The sequence below is a fragment of the Blennius ocellaris genome (genome assembly GCF_963422515.1).
Source record: "Blennius ocellaris genome assembly, chromosome: 7".
NCBI classification, from domain to species: domain Eukaryota; kingdom Metazoa; phylum Chordata; class Actinopteri; order Blenniiformes; family Blenniidae; genus Blennius; species Blennius ocellaris.
In genome coordinates, this window is record NC_137656.1 from 15,387,202 (window position 1) to 15,403,869 (window position 16,668).

General features: G+C 42.3%; 2 protein-coding genes across 2 annotated transcripts in view; both read left to right on the forward strand.

Annotated features, from left to right (window-relative positions):
* ank1a (ankyrin 1, erythrocytic a) overlaps positions 1-10,571 on the forward strand; it is a gene marked incomplete at its 5' end in the record, with an annotated part of 85,033 nt that extends 74,462 nt beyond the window's left edge. The window contains 5 exons of the mRNA XM_080499761.1: positions 32-380; positions 2,923-3,006; positions 3,574-3,726; positions 5,262-5,360; positions 6,650-10,571. Of these exons, the coding sequence (XP_080355887.1) occupies positions 32-380; positions 2,923-3,006; positions 3,574-3,726; positions 5,262-5,333 (658 nt within the window). The 3' untranslated portion in view covers positions 5,334-5,360; positions 6,650-10,571. The remainder of the gene's footprint in view (positions 1-31; positions 381-2,922; positions 3,007-3,573; positions 3,727-5,261; positions 5,361-6,649) is intronic.
* An 871-nt stretch (positions 10,572-11,442) lies between these two features.
* On the forward strand, positions 11,443-15,044 carry eif4ebp1 (eukaryotic translation initiation factor 4E binding protein 1). Its single transcript, XM_080499772.1, has 3 exons — positions 11,443-11,834; positions 13,599-13,787; positions 14,461-15,044. The coding sequence occupies exons 1-3, from the start codon at positions 11,699-11,701 to the stop codon at positions 14,490-14,492; spliced, it is 357 nt and encodes a 118-aa protein (XP_080355898.1). The 5' UTR covers positions 11,443-11,698; the 3' UTR covers positions 14,493-15,044.
* Positions 15,045-16,668: the final 1,624 nt, after the last annotated feature.

Sequence of the window (16,668 nt, forward strand, 5' to 3'; positions counted from 1 at the left end):
CCTTATCGTTGCTCCACTGGTGTCCTTTCAGGTCAGGTAATGGTGGAAACGGAGGAGGTGGAGGCTCTTTCCTTTCCTACCTGCAGGAACAGACGGGGCCAGGGTGGATCCCTGTCACCGACCCTACCCTGGCTTGGGTGGGTAACCAACCAAAACCCAGGCAAGCCATGGAAACAATGATGTCATCAGTGCGTAACGCTGTGGACGTAGACCCATCCCGCATGTCCCAGGAGGCCTTGCTTCAGCCTGTGAGGGACATGGGGCATTCTGAGATCTTGCGGGGCCACTTCAGGGGCACGCAGCCATTCGAGAAGGGTCTTGGCTTTCCACACAGGGTTCCAGAACTAAGGGCCTGGGATGACGTCCGTCTAATGGGCCAGGTGAGTGACTTGAGTAGAATATATGGCATCAAAGTCAGGAGGACTCATCACCGATGTGCCAAACACTATATGAATAATTATTGTTAGTTCCAGACTAACGTAGTGAACTAGACATCAGAGCTTGTTGTGCTATTAGCCACAGCATTGATAATTACAGAAACCACAATTATTCCACAGTAGCATTTCACAAACTTTGTTGGGAATTCAGCATTGATTCAGTGTAGATATGCTAATAAATAATTTTTTACATTTAGAAGTGGTCCAGTTGCTCACAGCACTCCTGTTTGATTTGGCAGATACAGTACTGTGGCACAGGTTTATTACCACTTAAATTAGGTTTTAGAAAGGTCTGAGGTCTGACACATTTTGGCACTCATGTTGATTTCCTACCTCCTCTCCTTAATGCCAAACAATTAAGTGTGGCAGAGTTTTTAAATCAAAGTATTATTGTGAAGGGATTGATCCTAGAAGGACACAGCCACACACACACACACACACACACACACACACACACACACACACACACACACACACACACACACACACACACACACACACACACACACACACACACACACACACACAGTGGACCCAACATGGGCACAACTCGCACGTCGAGCCAAATATAGAACACATTCTCACTCTCCCACTCGTATTACACGAGCCCCACCACAGTCGTTCCTACATGTTAACTTTCTGGCACAAGACAGACACACTCCACTGTAAAGGACAGTCCATGAAATGGTTCGAGAACAAAAATAGAGATCTGTACTTAGGGCCTTCATGGACTTGGTACTTGTTCTCTATTTGTCTCACATCGGTCACCAAAGAGCCAATTTTGGGTTTGCCTGAAGGCGATAAGTGCTCTATAACTGGTTATACATTATACTGGTAGTGTGGACATAAGGGAATGACAAATATCTTGTACTTAATGTGTGAAGAAGTTCTGCCTGTGTTTTTGCTGGAGCACACAAAGCTACTGAATAGACCGGGGGTATTTAAAGACCACAGATCACGTGATCAGAAAGTGAGGGAGGAGGGAAAAGACATTCGGAAGTTTGGCTTGCTAAGATGTTTTTGACCAGGGACGCCTGACCTGACAGTGAGGAGAAGAGGGAAAAGAGATCTCGGGAGAAGGGCCCACTCCCCCAGCAAATGGATATGAACTGAAAGAGACAACACCAGTTTGATTGAACCACTGACACAAGGCACACTATTTGCAGCTGTTACCTTCTCTCTTGTGCTGAGAGACGGCTGTGTGGGAACCAGGAGTTGCTGCAGTCTGACGGTCTGAAGTCGGAGTCGTGCCTTGCTGTGTGGATTTGCTGGGGGTCAAAGTGGGGCAATGTGGGCCCTGGTGACTGAGCTCCTCTTCAGCTTCGTGCTGCTGGCGTTCCTGGTGATCAGCTGTCAGAACGTCCTCCACATAGCCAGCGGCTCAGTGCGCTCGGTGCTCACCTACATACATGCTCAGCTGGACCACGAGCTTGGTGAGGTCGAAGGAGTTGCTGATGAAGAGGAGAACGTCACCACCAGAGTAGTCCGACGCAGGGTCATTCTCAAGGTACACAGATGAGAAGGACTGAGGAGAGGCAAGCAGCACATTGGAAGAAAGGATTTACTGGCAGAAACACAAAGATTGAAGGAAAAGAGAGGATAATACTATTGATGCTGAATGTCTGAAGTATGCAGTGAATTTTTGAGAAATGCAAAGTAGGTTTGTGGCAATAGATAGAAGTTAAATTGACTTGCTTTACTGTACTTAATTGGACCTGGATTGACAAATACTTAAAACCTGTTTTTAGTTCAATTCAGTAAATTTATTGTCAACCTATTTGTGGCTTTCCAGTTCATCCAGGCCATTTGTGCAGCACTGTTAAAACTGTCAAAGGAACATATAGAAAGCAAGTAATGTTTACAATAGAACCAAAAGGCATGAGACAATGCATACAATACTAATAAGCTGTCCTCCAGTAAATATCACGGTATGGTACTTTATCATGGGGACTTGTGGTTAAATTCATCTGCTGTTTTCACCGTTGTAAATAGATTGTCTTCAGCTCAACAATTTCAGACTCCTGTGCTATAAAAAGTCTAAAAGACTGCCTGGCATTTTACTCTTTCCTATTGTAGCTCTAACGCCCTCAATGTCAAACCTCAATGTCTCTATTGAGGTCTCTTTCAGGTTGATGCAACCTTGACTTCTTCCTAGCCGAGCTTCAGTCATGCTGCAGATTATCATGGACTAAAACGTATTGTTGTGAACCTCATCAAGTGTAATTACAAGTGCCGCCAAGGGACATTAGTGAGCTCTGTGAATCCCAACAGTTGGATTTTACTCCCCTGCACAAACAACCTTTTAACCCTCTCAGCCATCTGTTGTTTATCTGCCTGTCTGCGTTTCCTGTTCATGGAGGGATTCATTGCTTGCCAATTACTCCATTCCAGTAACAGCAATTTCAACTTGATTTAAATCTCCAATTAGAAGAAAACAAAAAAGGGGGGGGAAGCTGAGTTTCTGTTTATTTTGTTGCATTTGCAGGGTGATGAGGTTGAAGATCTTCCCGGAGAGCAAGTAAGCGAGGAGCAGTTCACAGATGAACATGGAAACATTATCACAAAAAAGGTCAGCCCTTAACATGTGCCGAGTCATTTATGGCCGGATTGTGTTGGAGATGTTTTTATGGAGACTCTGCAGGCAGTGACTCAGCTTTTTTAAGTGATGCCTAATTGTCCAACAGGTGTGTGCACACATGGTTTATGAACTAACTCTGCATATGGTAGATGGCACGTCTGTCATGGCGCAGTCTTCATGTTGTGTGTAAATCCTCAACAAAACACAATGAAATTTGAAGAGAAGCTGTTTCCAGTCAAAGCACATTAACTCTTTTACAGACACGCTTGTGGGATGATTTGGTACCATATAAAAAAAGCTGTTTCAGTCGCCCTCACAGAAAGATCTCCCTTTACGTGGTTTCAGAATCACAATATCTGTGTGCCACATTTCCTCATACAATCATTATTATTCCAAAAATAATAATAATTTCTTACATCAAACATTTGCTGTAAGTCACTTTTTGAAATTAATTTATTTTTCCCATGAACATCCATCACTCTGTCCCGTGTGTGTGTGTGTGTGTGTGTGTGTGTGTGTGTGTGTGTGTGTGTGTGTGTGTGTGTGTGTGTGTGATAGATTGTGCGTAAGGTTGTGCGTAGGGGGAAGGGTTCAGGTGAGGAGGGGGTTCAGGACGTGAGCGTGGAGGGGTCCCTGCAGGATGCCAACGAGCTGGAGATCGATGCCGAGCAGTTCATGAACTACGCCGTCTTGGGTCGGGACAGCAGCAAGGTGGGCTTCTGATCTGCAGGCAGCTCTCTTTCTCAACCGAGGCTCCCGTTGTTAGTTAAGGCTTTGCAATGAGCTCTTGGAGCCACAATGGACTGAACCAATCAGATGATACAGCTGAACACCATCTGATAAGGCCCTGTGTTTGGTTTAAATCCATGCAGTGAATCCGTGGATCTCTGTGCCATGGATTGACAGACTTTCCCTGCAGTTCCTGTTGTAGCTTATCCTGCATGAGCACACTTTGTTAATCGTCTCTGGACTTTAGGAAGTTACAACTCAACTATATTTGCGTGACAAGCAGTCACTGCAGAAGATAGAGAGATGTATGTTTGGTTGTTGTTTTTTTGATTGTTGACTTTCTGTACCATTAATTTCCACCTAAATATTCTGTCTTGTGTCCATCTTCTGCATGTAAGAGATTTTAATACATTTACTTCTGGTAATGTTTTTGCTTTGGTTTTGTTGCTCACAGTTCATCAGCTTATTCAGAATTTCATCTCCAAGCCACATCTATGCACCCCATGTTTGTTTCTCACACCTAAATGGCTGAATGAAATGATAGTGGATCCCTGGAGTTTTTATATTTTCCATCGTATCTCCACTGAATACAGTGACTCCTCTGTCCTCTTTTCATTTGTTTGTTTGTTTTTTTCCCTTCATTAAAGATTGTAGTCCTTCAACTGTGACTGTGTGCCTTGTCACTCCAACCTCCCAGAGTCTGAATCAGAACGGAGTCACATATTATTTACAGCAGGGGTGTCAACACCAGTTTTCAATTCCACTGTGTACAATTTACACAGAAACACCACCCTCAGTGTTTAGTGAAAATAACTATTCTTCTTGTGTTTTCCACTGCAGGAACATGACTAAAAACACTGAAACCCAAAACACGGGATAAGAAATCGCATAGTAGTTCAGTGCAGCAGTAAATGAAACGGAGCCTGAAATCAGCTAAAATGAGTTTGACACCCTTGATTGACAGTCATTTAAGGATTTTGAGATTCAACTCACCCAATGATTCAGACTATGGGGTATACACTAATAAACATTAATTTTAATGTGTGAAATCTCATGATATTGACATATGTCTTAAACCCATTCAGCTTGAGAAGCCATATTGGAGAATGCCTGGAAATATCTTTTGGCCCTACTCTGAAGAGCAAACGTGGTGTCTTATCTATTTTACAAACTGTCAGCCATCATTTCTGTCCTTGCTTGACTGTTTTCATAATTTCTTCCTTTTCCCCCTCCCTTTCCTCTGTCTTCATTTATTCATGTGTCACATGCTTTGTTCCATCTCTTGTGTTGACTCCCCTACATGTTCTCTCTTTTCCTTTACTGTGGTGCCATTTGCTTCGCCTGCGGGTCTATATCTGTGCTCCTTCCTCTTTCTCCCACCTCTGTCTTCTTCTCCTTCATTTTACCCCTTCCTTACTAATACTCCCTCAACCTCTTGTCCTGCTGCCGCCATCTCACCTTTTCTCAATCCCTGCAACTCGTCTGCCTTCAATCCCCTTCCATCCCCCCCAATGTAGCCCGATACTGTGGATGTGAAGAAAGGTGCTCAGATAGTGAAATGTGCCAGTCTGCGGAGAGTTAAGCAGTGAGGCAGACTGAGAGCTGCATTCCCGCAGGTACGGGACTGACCCACAGTGCCGCCTCTCCACTGTGGGCTAAACCATTTAATCCACTGTCTTTGGATTAAATGCAGCTGAATGTACTTTTAATTCAATACTAATAATATGTAACATGATGCTAGAACCACAAAACATTTTAATCTTTCGTCTGGCGCCCAGCAAAGGAATAGCCTTGTTATTTGTCACCTTTTGCTCGCCAAAATTATACAGATATGAAAAAAGTACCTTATGTTTTAAGTCTGATTAATGTAGAATTAATTTGAATTTGGACACCACCATTTTAGTCTGACTGATATAAAGTGAGACGACAAATTGCTTTCCACTTAAGGTGACACGTAATGCTGTAGTGTGACGTTATATTTGCATTGTATTATTTTTAAAAGCCAGAATAAACTGAATGAATTGCAGCTGCTGACCTTTTATCAAATGCTTTTCATGTTTACATCAGATGTGGAGTTCTATTGGTGAAGAATTAGTTATAATGGAAACACAATCCATTCATGTTTTCCTTCCTATATTGTCAGTTATGCAAAACGTTCTACAATATAATGAGTGTCTCAGTTCAAATCAGCTGAAGCTTGAAGCTCTCCTGTTGATTTAACAATAATTGGACACAAATATAAGTCCACAAGTTTGATGTAAATAGATGTTGCAGTGAACAGTATCAGGTCAGTTGTGTTTTTCATGCATGTTGTGACAAAGCTGTACCAAAGGTTGGCACAATGTGCTCTCAGCAAAACAGGCGACCAAGGAGGTGACAACTCTCAAGGTCAAAACTGCAAGAAGAGTCGCTCAGAGAATTGGAGCCACTGCTTGTGTGCGTGTGTGTGTGTGTGTGTGTGTGTGTGTGTGTGTGTGTGTGTGTGTGTGTGTGTGTGTGTGTGTGTGTGTGTGTGTGTGTGTGTGTGTGTGTGTGTGTGTCTTGCCCTTTCTATCGTAAAGGCCATGACATTCCTGAGATTACTGATATTTCAAGCGACTCACGACTGAATGTTAAACCACTTTTACCAACCATTCCTGCTTAAATGCCTGTGCAAAAAACTAATGTGCTGTGTTGATTGAGCATTGTAATGGCTGATTAAAATAAAGAAGAGAAGAGTTTGGGTGACAAATGAAGACTAAATGTGGAGAATGTTGAAAAGGGCCATTTGAGAGATTTGTAGGACGGATGCACATTTTAGGTATGGGATTGTCTTGTTGTGGCTTGCATGCGACCCGTTCTGTACAGTAGCGAGACAAACGTCATGCGGCTTGTCCTGAATCAGCATGTTTCCCTCTTTCCACAGAGCTCTCCACAGGATTCAACCCCCTCACCTAAACCATCGTACATGGACACATGACCAGCAGCAGCTGACAGGAAGAAGCCCACACGCAAAAGGCAGACAGATGATGAAAATGAACGGCAACACACACCGACTCAATGACAACACCAGTGGCTATGCCAACTCTCAGCAACCACGCACCAGAAGAAAAAGGATATGGATTTCCTTATAGTTTTTATTATCTTTTTTTTTTTTTTTTTTTTTTTTTTTTTTTTTAAGAACCGTGGGGGGGAAAAATCTACTACTAGGCTAGAAGCATGATTTCGTATAAAAGAAAAATCAAACCCCAAAAAACTAGCAACCAAAATGTGCTTCCTGTTATCTGTATCAGCATGAGTGACTGCTGCCGCATGGCCTGTCTTTAACTACAAATACTGGGAGGGTGGGAGACAGGGGCGGGTACAAAGGGTGGGGAGGGATGGGGAGGAAACACTTCTCTATGGGACAGGCATGCATTGTAAGCTATGGTCAACCACTGGGCCATTTTATGAACCAACAGGGAGAGGTTCATCAGTCAATCGTAAGAAAAAGAGAAACTAAAATACTCATAATGATGTAATCTCTAGACAACAGGTTGTTCTCCCTCCTCCATGCCAAACTCGTCCTGCTAAGAACATCACAAGCTAGTTTGAAGCCTGTCCCAGTGCTCTCTGAGTCCAGTAAAGATACAATTATTACCGGGCGACATCAGTGTTGTACATAATATTGTATGCACTAAAATGCTCTACGTGACTGCGTTACGTGTGTTGTTTATGTCATAAGATCCCCATACGATGCCACTGATGCTGCTGTTTCAGGTACATAAGAAGTCCTTCCCTGTTTTCTCTTATTTGGTTCATTTGGTCAGAACCTATATATTATTCTATATATCTTGAAATCTTTGTGGGTAGAAGAACATACAAATGTTGTGTCGCTCTGCCTGTTTTAAACATTGGATTTACTGGTGTCCCGTTGTTGGTTTCTTTGTGCTTTTCTTGTGCTCTCATCTTTTGCTTTCTGACATGTCGAACTGTAGAGGGAAGACGTACTGTAAGTCCCTCACCGTGTTGTGGGTGGTGGCGCTTTGGGAAGCAGGTTTTATACGGTGAACCTGCCTCCCTGACCTTCTCTCAGAGGGGATTGCTGTGGAGAGCGAGCGACAAAGAGATTATCATGGGAACCTGACCGACTCTGCCATCCCACTCCTCCGCTTTCTCTTGTCCGCACTCTGCCGCGTCCTCCTGAGATTTGTGTTAATAAGATGTCTGTCTAAACCAAACTCCTGATACCTCTCCTCACCCTCAGCCTTTCCCTCATCACCACTCTCTCCACCTGTCATCCCGTCACCCCTGCAGTCAGAGTAGATGTAGCAGTCCTGTCCGCCCCGGCCGGGGGCAGGAGCCCACCTTCAGCGCTGAGCTGTCTGTTTGACCTCATCATACATGGTACCCCACACCAGGTGCACTTATAGGCCATCTCACCACCACCAGAAGATGTCACTTGATGAGGGCAAAGTAGCTGAAATGCTGATAATAATGTAGCACTGGTTTGACTGGGTAAAGATGGAGGAAGGAAGGTGTCATGTCCGGGGTCGAGGACGTGTTGAGCTCGGATGTTTGTCTCCTTGGCAGTTCTTCGGGGTGTAGCAACGACAGTCAGTCACCAATCACTGTGAAGAGAAACTGTAATACTGACCCGTAACTGTGAGCCTGACCCTTCCCGAAGCATGTCTCCTATTTGTTTCACTCCTTTCTTTAGTGCGACGTCTTCCTTTTTATTGTTTTTCTGTCTCCACTGTATACTTCAGAAGAAGCAATAACTGCTTACAAAAGGAGAGGATTGTGTGTGTGTGTGTGTGTGTGTGTGTGTGTGTGTGTGTGTGTGTGTGTGTGTGTGTGTGTGTGTGTGTGTGTGTGTGTGTGTGTGTGTGTGTGTGTGTGTGTGTGTGTGTGTGTTAAAGAGGTAGGATTTGAGGATCATAGTTTAAGTTCTTCCTGAGTTTCTGTTGGTCGCAGCTTTAGAGTACATGTTACTCTGCTCAGAAATGATGTCAGCTCATCAGTGTGTCACATTTGATCACCTGGCTAACGAAGAAGACCATTTGTACCTTGGTATGACACCATACCAGTCATCCCATCTGAAAAGTGCCCTGTGATTGTTTTGGTGTTTCTCATCCGGGGCTGTAAGTGTGTACAGCCAGTTTCTAGACCTTAATCACATTCAGATGCACCTTGAAAGAAATCCTGTGTGTGTGTGTGTGTGTGTGTGTGTGTGTGTGTGTGTGTGTGTGTGTGTGTGTGTGTGTGTGTGTGTGTGTGTGTGTGTGTGTGTGTGTGTGTGTGAGCGAGAGTTATTCAGTCCTGAATACTAGGACTTATCAAAGTTGTGATAATATCACAGGAGGTATTAATCCAAATGGACAAAGATTACATGTATAATTCTGAACCACCTATTTTTAAAGTTGCTTTACCTCAATAAGTGTGCCATCTCACATTGCATCAATTACTTACATGCATTTCTTTCAAGTGTTGCATCAGACATTGACGGCTTTACTATAGAGAAATATATAAGTCACATGCAATGTTGCAATAAGCACCCATCAGTAAGTGTTTAGTATGGCTTCACAGCCAGAGATGATGAATGTAAAGTCTAGGTATACTGTGAGTCTTGTTATGAAGTAGTCATCCGTGTTGACTCTGTACTTCAATAGATAATAAGATATTCACTCTGTCGTTTCAACTCAGTATCTGCTGTTGATGATCATACATGTGACTTAATTCTCATTTCATCACAAACATACACAGAGGAGAGTTTTAATTGCTGACGCCTCAATTTGATTTTTGACATTTTTCCAAAAATCACTCCATTGGATATTGTTGCTGTTTTATTAATGTGTTTAATAACCACAGAGAAGTTAGATGTCAATTTTTAAAAAAATCACCAAGCAGTGTAAAGTAGTACCCCTTACATCAGAGCATACAGTTTGCTCTCTATGGGAGTGTGCTGTCGTATGCTTGGGTTGGTTTTTTTGGAGCAGGGGGTATTCAAAACTTCACTGCTGATTTCAGAGTTCGAGCCGGGGGTAGGAAGGGAAAACATATAAGAAGCACTTTGAAAGTAGATAGGAATACAGGGAAGCTTGGTGGCTTCGATGGCTAGTCTTTCAAGATGACAAGCATTTTTCCTCAACACAGCTCGCCCCTGATCTTTTTCTGCCCTCTTACCAAATATGAGACTGAGCCGATTCTCAGGCTTCCACATGGTGACAGTTCGCTCGCAGTTAGAAAAGAGCTCGACTAAGAGCAAGCAGAGGGAGGAAGCCGTTACAGCGGATAAGCCCTGGAAGGCCCTGCACTGAGGGACTACTGAGACGATGCCATGCACCAAGTTCATGCAAAAATATTAACTGTTGCAAAAACTAGAGAACACATGTATATTCCTTTAGAATGGATTGAAGACATTATTAACGCAATAGCATATTACTCAATACTAAGGAATGCAACTGCGCACATGCACAGAAAATGTTTTTAACATAAAAGGCTATATATATATGAGATATATGAAAATATATATATAAATATATATATTTACTTAGAATGCTATGCACCCTTACTTGTCAACTGGGATTCTAGTTATGTTATGGATGTACTTTTAGCATCAAACAGCTGTAGCTACCAAGAGACTGTTGTGTTCTGGGTAATGCCTGCAAACTGGGGATAAATAGGGGTCTTGTGGGTATTTTAACTTGTTTTTTTGTTTGATTTTTTTATTGCTATGGAGAGTCAAACATGGGTTTAAAATATACATGTAAAAGCCTTTTAATCCAATCAAATCTGAGGACATCTATTGACAATTTACTCTGTACACCAGCTCAACATTTACAAAATTAATAAAGAAATGAAATGTCTTTGTGTTTAGTGTGTATACTTGTGTGTGAGAGGCACTCAGTGCATTCAGTTATGGATGACCATCACAGATCCGGTATTTAAAACACTCTTACCTGCACCAGATATATTTGTATTCACTGATGAGCATCTTAGTTAGAGGATTGCATCAACTTCAATAGTGGGCCCAGAGGCCTTGCTGTGTGTAATTTATACATTCTTCCTTTGAGTGCAGAGGTTATCTCTCACAGTGCAAAAACATGTACTTAGTTGATGATTCTAAAATTGCCTGTACTATCTGTCTGTCTCTATGTTTGGACTGGTGATCTGGACCCTGCCAGGATTGACTCCAGGTAACCATGAACAACTGTTACCTGTATTTGGCCACAGTTTAAACCGGAGGTGTTTTGGCCCATTAGTTAAATCCAGCCTGCAAAAGTCTGATATATACGTTCCACAAATCCACCAACAAGCAAATAGTAAAAACAAAACAAAAAATAATTATTGAATTTTTAACTCAGGAAAGGACATAATGCAAAACTGAGACTCAAACTAAGGCGCCTGAGCTGTTGTCATAAAAGATAGCGATATTTTAGCTTATTTTTACCAATGTTGTAAAAGTATTCACACAAAAGGTTGCAGAATGCAACAGTCACAAGGGGGGGTTTCGATTTTTTGGGGGGTGGGTGGGCATTTCACTATATTTTGCATCACTAAAATTAGCTTTGTGTTGATATTGCAATAATTATTTATACTAATTGTACAAAGTAAAGGTTCTTATGGCACCTTTTCACCGTTTAGGGCCACTGTGACGTCCCACAGTAGCGTGTTGTTTGGACCTCTGGCCGGCAGAGGGCGCAGTGACCTTCCTGCGTCTGCCGGGGTGTTGTTTTGTGTGCATGAGTGGAAGCGGAGGAATCTTTTCTATCAAAGATCCTGGACACTGGTGTGTGTGTGCGGGAGAGAGTGTGTGTTGTAATGTGAGGCAATTATTTCCCGTCGTGTTTATTTTGCACTTATGCCAGAGAGGTATTTATTAGTATTTATCGGACAGTAGCCGTCCTCCGCAGCCCGCATCCGCGGCTTTGTTCTGCTCTGCCCGGTTCATGCTTGTCGTTTCTCCGGCTTCAGTTGAGCACTTTGAGGCGACATGTCCACAGACTGCCAGAAGACCACCGCCAAGGCCATCCCGTCCACCCGGACGGTGGCCATCAACGACGCGGCGCACATGCCCCACGACTACTCCACCACCCCCGGAGGGACCTTGTTCAGCACCACCCCGGGGGGTACGTAGCTCCTGTCTGCAGCCACAACACGCCATTGCTCTCCCCCCCCCTGTCCTCGTGAGCCCAGCACCGTCCTCGTGCACGGAGGAGCTCCACGCTGTCAGCTGATAGCTGCACATGCTACATGCTAACAGTGTTTACAGGACGGACACAAAGAAGGAGCAGCAACGTGTTGATTATTCTACTTTCAGCGACGTGCTCTCTGTTTTTATGGTTGCTCGAAATGCGCTGATCTGTATGCGTGTGTATTTTTTTTTCATTTGCTGCGGTTTAATGTTTAAAGTCCTGCTGTTGCCTGGATCCAAGTCACGTGATCAAACTCCACCTGAGGCAGGTGGACAAGACGCCACCCAGACACGTTTCTAATTATGCACCCTCCTGACTTTAAATATATTGCAACAGCAACAACACTAAGACACACTACCCTGACAAGCAGCAGAACAAACTAAACTGATCATATTTTGATATCCTTGAGGGAATTCCATTTATTTTCCTTGCTTTGACCAATAAAATTACTCTTGACATGAAGGTGCAGCCACATGAGAGCTCTCCAGGGAGCTGATGGCTCAAGAGTCTTTGTCAGGGAGCCACAGTGGAAACACATCAATTAAGGGATTCAAACCTGCACACTGTAGTCCTCTTCTCCAACCTCGGTCTCCGAGGGCAACCTGTCCTGCATATTTGAGCTCTCTCCCAGTTGCCACACACCTGATTGCAATGAGGGGATCGTTATTGGGCTTTTTCACAACCTTGGTGATGACATCATCATTAGATTGAGGTATGCTGAAGCAGGGAGAGAACTGAAACATGCAGGACAGGATACTAAAAGAAAAATGTCATTCTTGTTTACCTGGATACAAACGCATAGAGAAATAAATGGGGGGGCTGAAAGAATGCATAAACATGAAGTTTGCGTTGTTGTTCAACTTTATATTCCATGCTGTCCAGCTTAAATGTTAAAACATTGTTTTTTCATGAATGTGGTCCAAATTCACAATAGTAATCGAATCTACAACAGGTGGAGCTGTGGATTTTCTTCTAAAAGGATGTCGCTCGTGTGAAAACACCTTATAGCAGAGAAAGATTAAAGAGAAATGAGGAGAATTGATACAAAATCTTATTTTCCAGTTGTCAATATGATGCTTGACAAAGGAGTGTTTCTTCCTCCTCCTCTATTCGCCTCCCTGTGGACCAACTGCACCATCATTAGTAGCAACATGACTGAAGTAGTTTCTTTCCAGTCGTATAAATTTGAGGAAGTAACGTGTTTATGAGTTCAGTGTTCACACATTGTCACAAAATGATCACTGCTCTTCCTGTTTCAATGCACCACAGTGTGAAACATGAATGACATCACTGCAACTGTACTGGAAACAATCTGACTATGATCCCTGACTCACCTGTCACATGTCTAACCAGACAAGCTTGTTCAAATGTGGTGTGATTAATAATTTAAAAAAACAAACAAACAAAGCCTGTGACCAGTCGTGGCTCTTGACACACGGCGCTCTGGGTCGAGCCTTTGGCCTTACTCGCTGTTCTTGGCGACTCGCGTCACTCCACAAATCTCTCTGTGCGTCTTCTGGCTCTTTCACCTCTGTGGAAGAATTCAGGTCCACAGTGATGACGGAGTTGAATGATGGGGGGGGGGGGGGGGGAGTTATTTTTGTGTTTTATTTCGGTGCAGAGGTGAAGGATGACGTGTCTCGGGTGTTAATGTGACTGAATCAGAGCTCAGTGTGTCTCTGCCTGTCGTCACTGAAGGAACCCGGATCATCTACGACCGGAAGTTCCTGCTGGAGTGTCGCAGCTCTCCGGTGGCCAGAACTCCTCCACACGGTCTGCCCAACATCCCCGGGGTGACGAGTCCTTCCAAAGACGCCAAGAACAAGGTTCCTAATGGAGAACTACTGAACAACAACAGCATCACCGCACCCAACAGCAGCAGCGCTGGTATGTGGACCCAGCAGATGGAAATGAAAATGACATTGAAAGTAATTGAATCAGGTCCGCTGGACTTGGTTTTATGTCTTTGGAAGAGGTTTTGCCCCTTATGCAGTTGGATTATTGACCTGATACAAGTAGTTTAGTCCCAAAACAAAGTGGGACAAGTTGCTTCGTCACACACGTTCTAGCCATCAACATTAATTCATCTTAAGCCTTCAAAACCAGCTTAAACCCAGTTTAAAAGTTTAAAATTAAAGAGCTGAAAAAGGTGTTTACTAGGAAAAGAGAGCAACATTAAACAGGTTGATGTAATATTAAAGCTGTATGTTGTCAGTATGTTACATTGAAAATATACCAGTGTGTTGTGTGTGCTGTGTTCTGGACTTGACTGTACATGTGTCGCTGTCCTGTTCACATCGTGTCATATCTGACATACAGGAAGTGATCGCTCAGCGTTTCCCTCTACTTTTAAAAGTCTTGTCGTATGCCAATGTTTTCAATAACCAGTCAATTCAATTTATAATCGATAGTTGAGATAATTCCCAGAGATGTTGATCAAAGGTCAATTAGTCAAGTGAACCTGCTATCAATTGCAATTATTTTCTTCTTTTTAAATGAATTCATGCATTTTCATTCAATTTTGACCATCTTACTGAAATTCTGTTTTGTATGTTTCCAGTCGACGACGCACAGTTTGAAATGGACATCTAGGCGGAGCTGATGCAGACGCTTAGGAGCAAACGTCATTATTCCTCAAAGGAGATCCTTCTTCCGTTTCTCATGGTTTCACCTTTGTCAGTCTTATTCCACATTTAGTTGTTTTTTTTTCCTCCCCCGAACAAATCTGTAAAGGGTCCTTTTTTTTTTTTCTAATTGCCTTAAACATGATTTTGATGTGACAAAGCGTGCCTTCCTGTAGTGGCTCCAAGCTGAAAATCAACAGAGAAGCGCTTCACTGGACAATTTCTGTCAGTAATGGGAGACGTTAATGAGAAACCTCCAATCGTCACATTTTTAGAAGCATTCCTGAAAGGTTGCCACTTCAATGTGCTTTCTGTTTCCCTCCTCCTCATGGTAACTCGTCAGCTCTTTGCCTTTGAAAATGTACAAGGTAATTTTCAATATGCTTTTGAGAATGACCTGAAGTTTTCAACAAAACAAAGAATGTAAACAGATTTTTGTTATTTGAAGACATTTTGCAACCGATTTTCACAAGTGGTTTGTAGGGTGACAAAGATCATTAAAGCAAACACCATGAAAGCAGCTGTTCTTTTTCTTCTGTTTGGATTTGTGAGTATTCTAATATTGCTTTTTTAATTTAAAATCCTCTGATTATTCCAATTTGGACTATCCAATGCAAAACAATTGAGTTATTGGAAAAGCTGATATTCATTTTATGAATGAATGGTTGTTACAGTGCATACATTAAAATTTTGTGCATTCAGTTTATAGTGCTTTTTTGGGGTTTTTTTTTTACAATACCCGTGGTACAAGAGGAAAGACGATAACGGAAGTAATATAAAAGAAAAAAATGTATGCCTTTAATTTAATGATTGTGTCTATGTATTTCCCCAAACCTGAACACAATAGACCATGTATGGGATTATAAGTGAGAAATACAGTATACGCAAACATTTCTTTTTCAAAAAGCCACTTGTTTATTAATACCAATAGTTTTCAATAATTTCTTTTTATATATATATATTCTATATGTGGCTTTCAACTGAATTTATGGAGTAAAAATTCAAAGTGTATCAAATAAATTCATGCATCTTTATTAATTGAATCTCACACTTTGTCATAACACCACCAAACACCATAACCTTTGTTTTATTTTCATTTCATGATGACTTATTCATATCTTAATACACACATTCATTTTAAAGATAGAAAACCTTTGTGGGCCAGTTTCAGAGCCTGTAGTGCCTCGCATGCACTCCTGATTCAGCGCAAGTCATATCAGAGGAATTCTTCTCAAAGTTCACCGGTTCCTGATAACCTCAAATCAGTCAGTGGATTGTACAAAGAGAGGTCAATATACAACTGCAGCAAGGGGAAAAGTCTCCTTTCAACATCTGTGACTGCTTTTTTCGCTGACCACTGGCTGCTTTTACCTACTTTTCATGTGATGAGTGTGAGTGTGGAGACTTCAATCATTTCAATTCTATTGGACTGAATGCCAAATGACGCTCTTTTTTGTCAGCGGTGGATCAGTAGGTACTGAAAATGTGTCTCGAGTATTGTCAGTTGCTCAGTGAAGTTTGCATAGTGGTTAGCAGGCTTGAGAGCTTTACTGTATGGAATTCTCTTTATGAATACCGGTAGGTTTATTTTGAAACGTTCCTCCTGCCACAGTCCAAAGACACTAGTTTGAGGGTGATTATTGACTCTTGTGTTCCGTAAGTGTGATTGTGAGTGTGTCAATGACTTCTGTGGGCTCAAGTGTTGAAGTTGATCACTTACAAGTCTCAAGTTCAGCAGAAGGGGGAAAAAAAACGTTTTTAAATGAATGTGTATCCCAACTGTAAATAAAATGTATTGAAATAATTAACTAAATGTTTTAAACGACACAAAATATGACCTTTTTCACAGCATATACTTTGCAATTATCCCTTCTGAGATGGGGGGGGGGGTCTTAGAGGTGAGAGGTGTAAAAATGGCCACACAATGAAGAGGAAATGACTCTAAACCTCTGTTAATGGACTTTTGTCCACTATCGTAAAGGTCTCACCAAACATTATTGCAGAACGTCAACTGATTATTTAAAAATTCAAACGAATAAACATTAAAAGAGTATACGTCACAAAAACCACAATACACACTGTGGCGTGTCTGGGTATGGGGAGTCTCTCGGTGGTTGAATCCTAAAAAAAAGCAGTAATGTCGG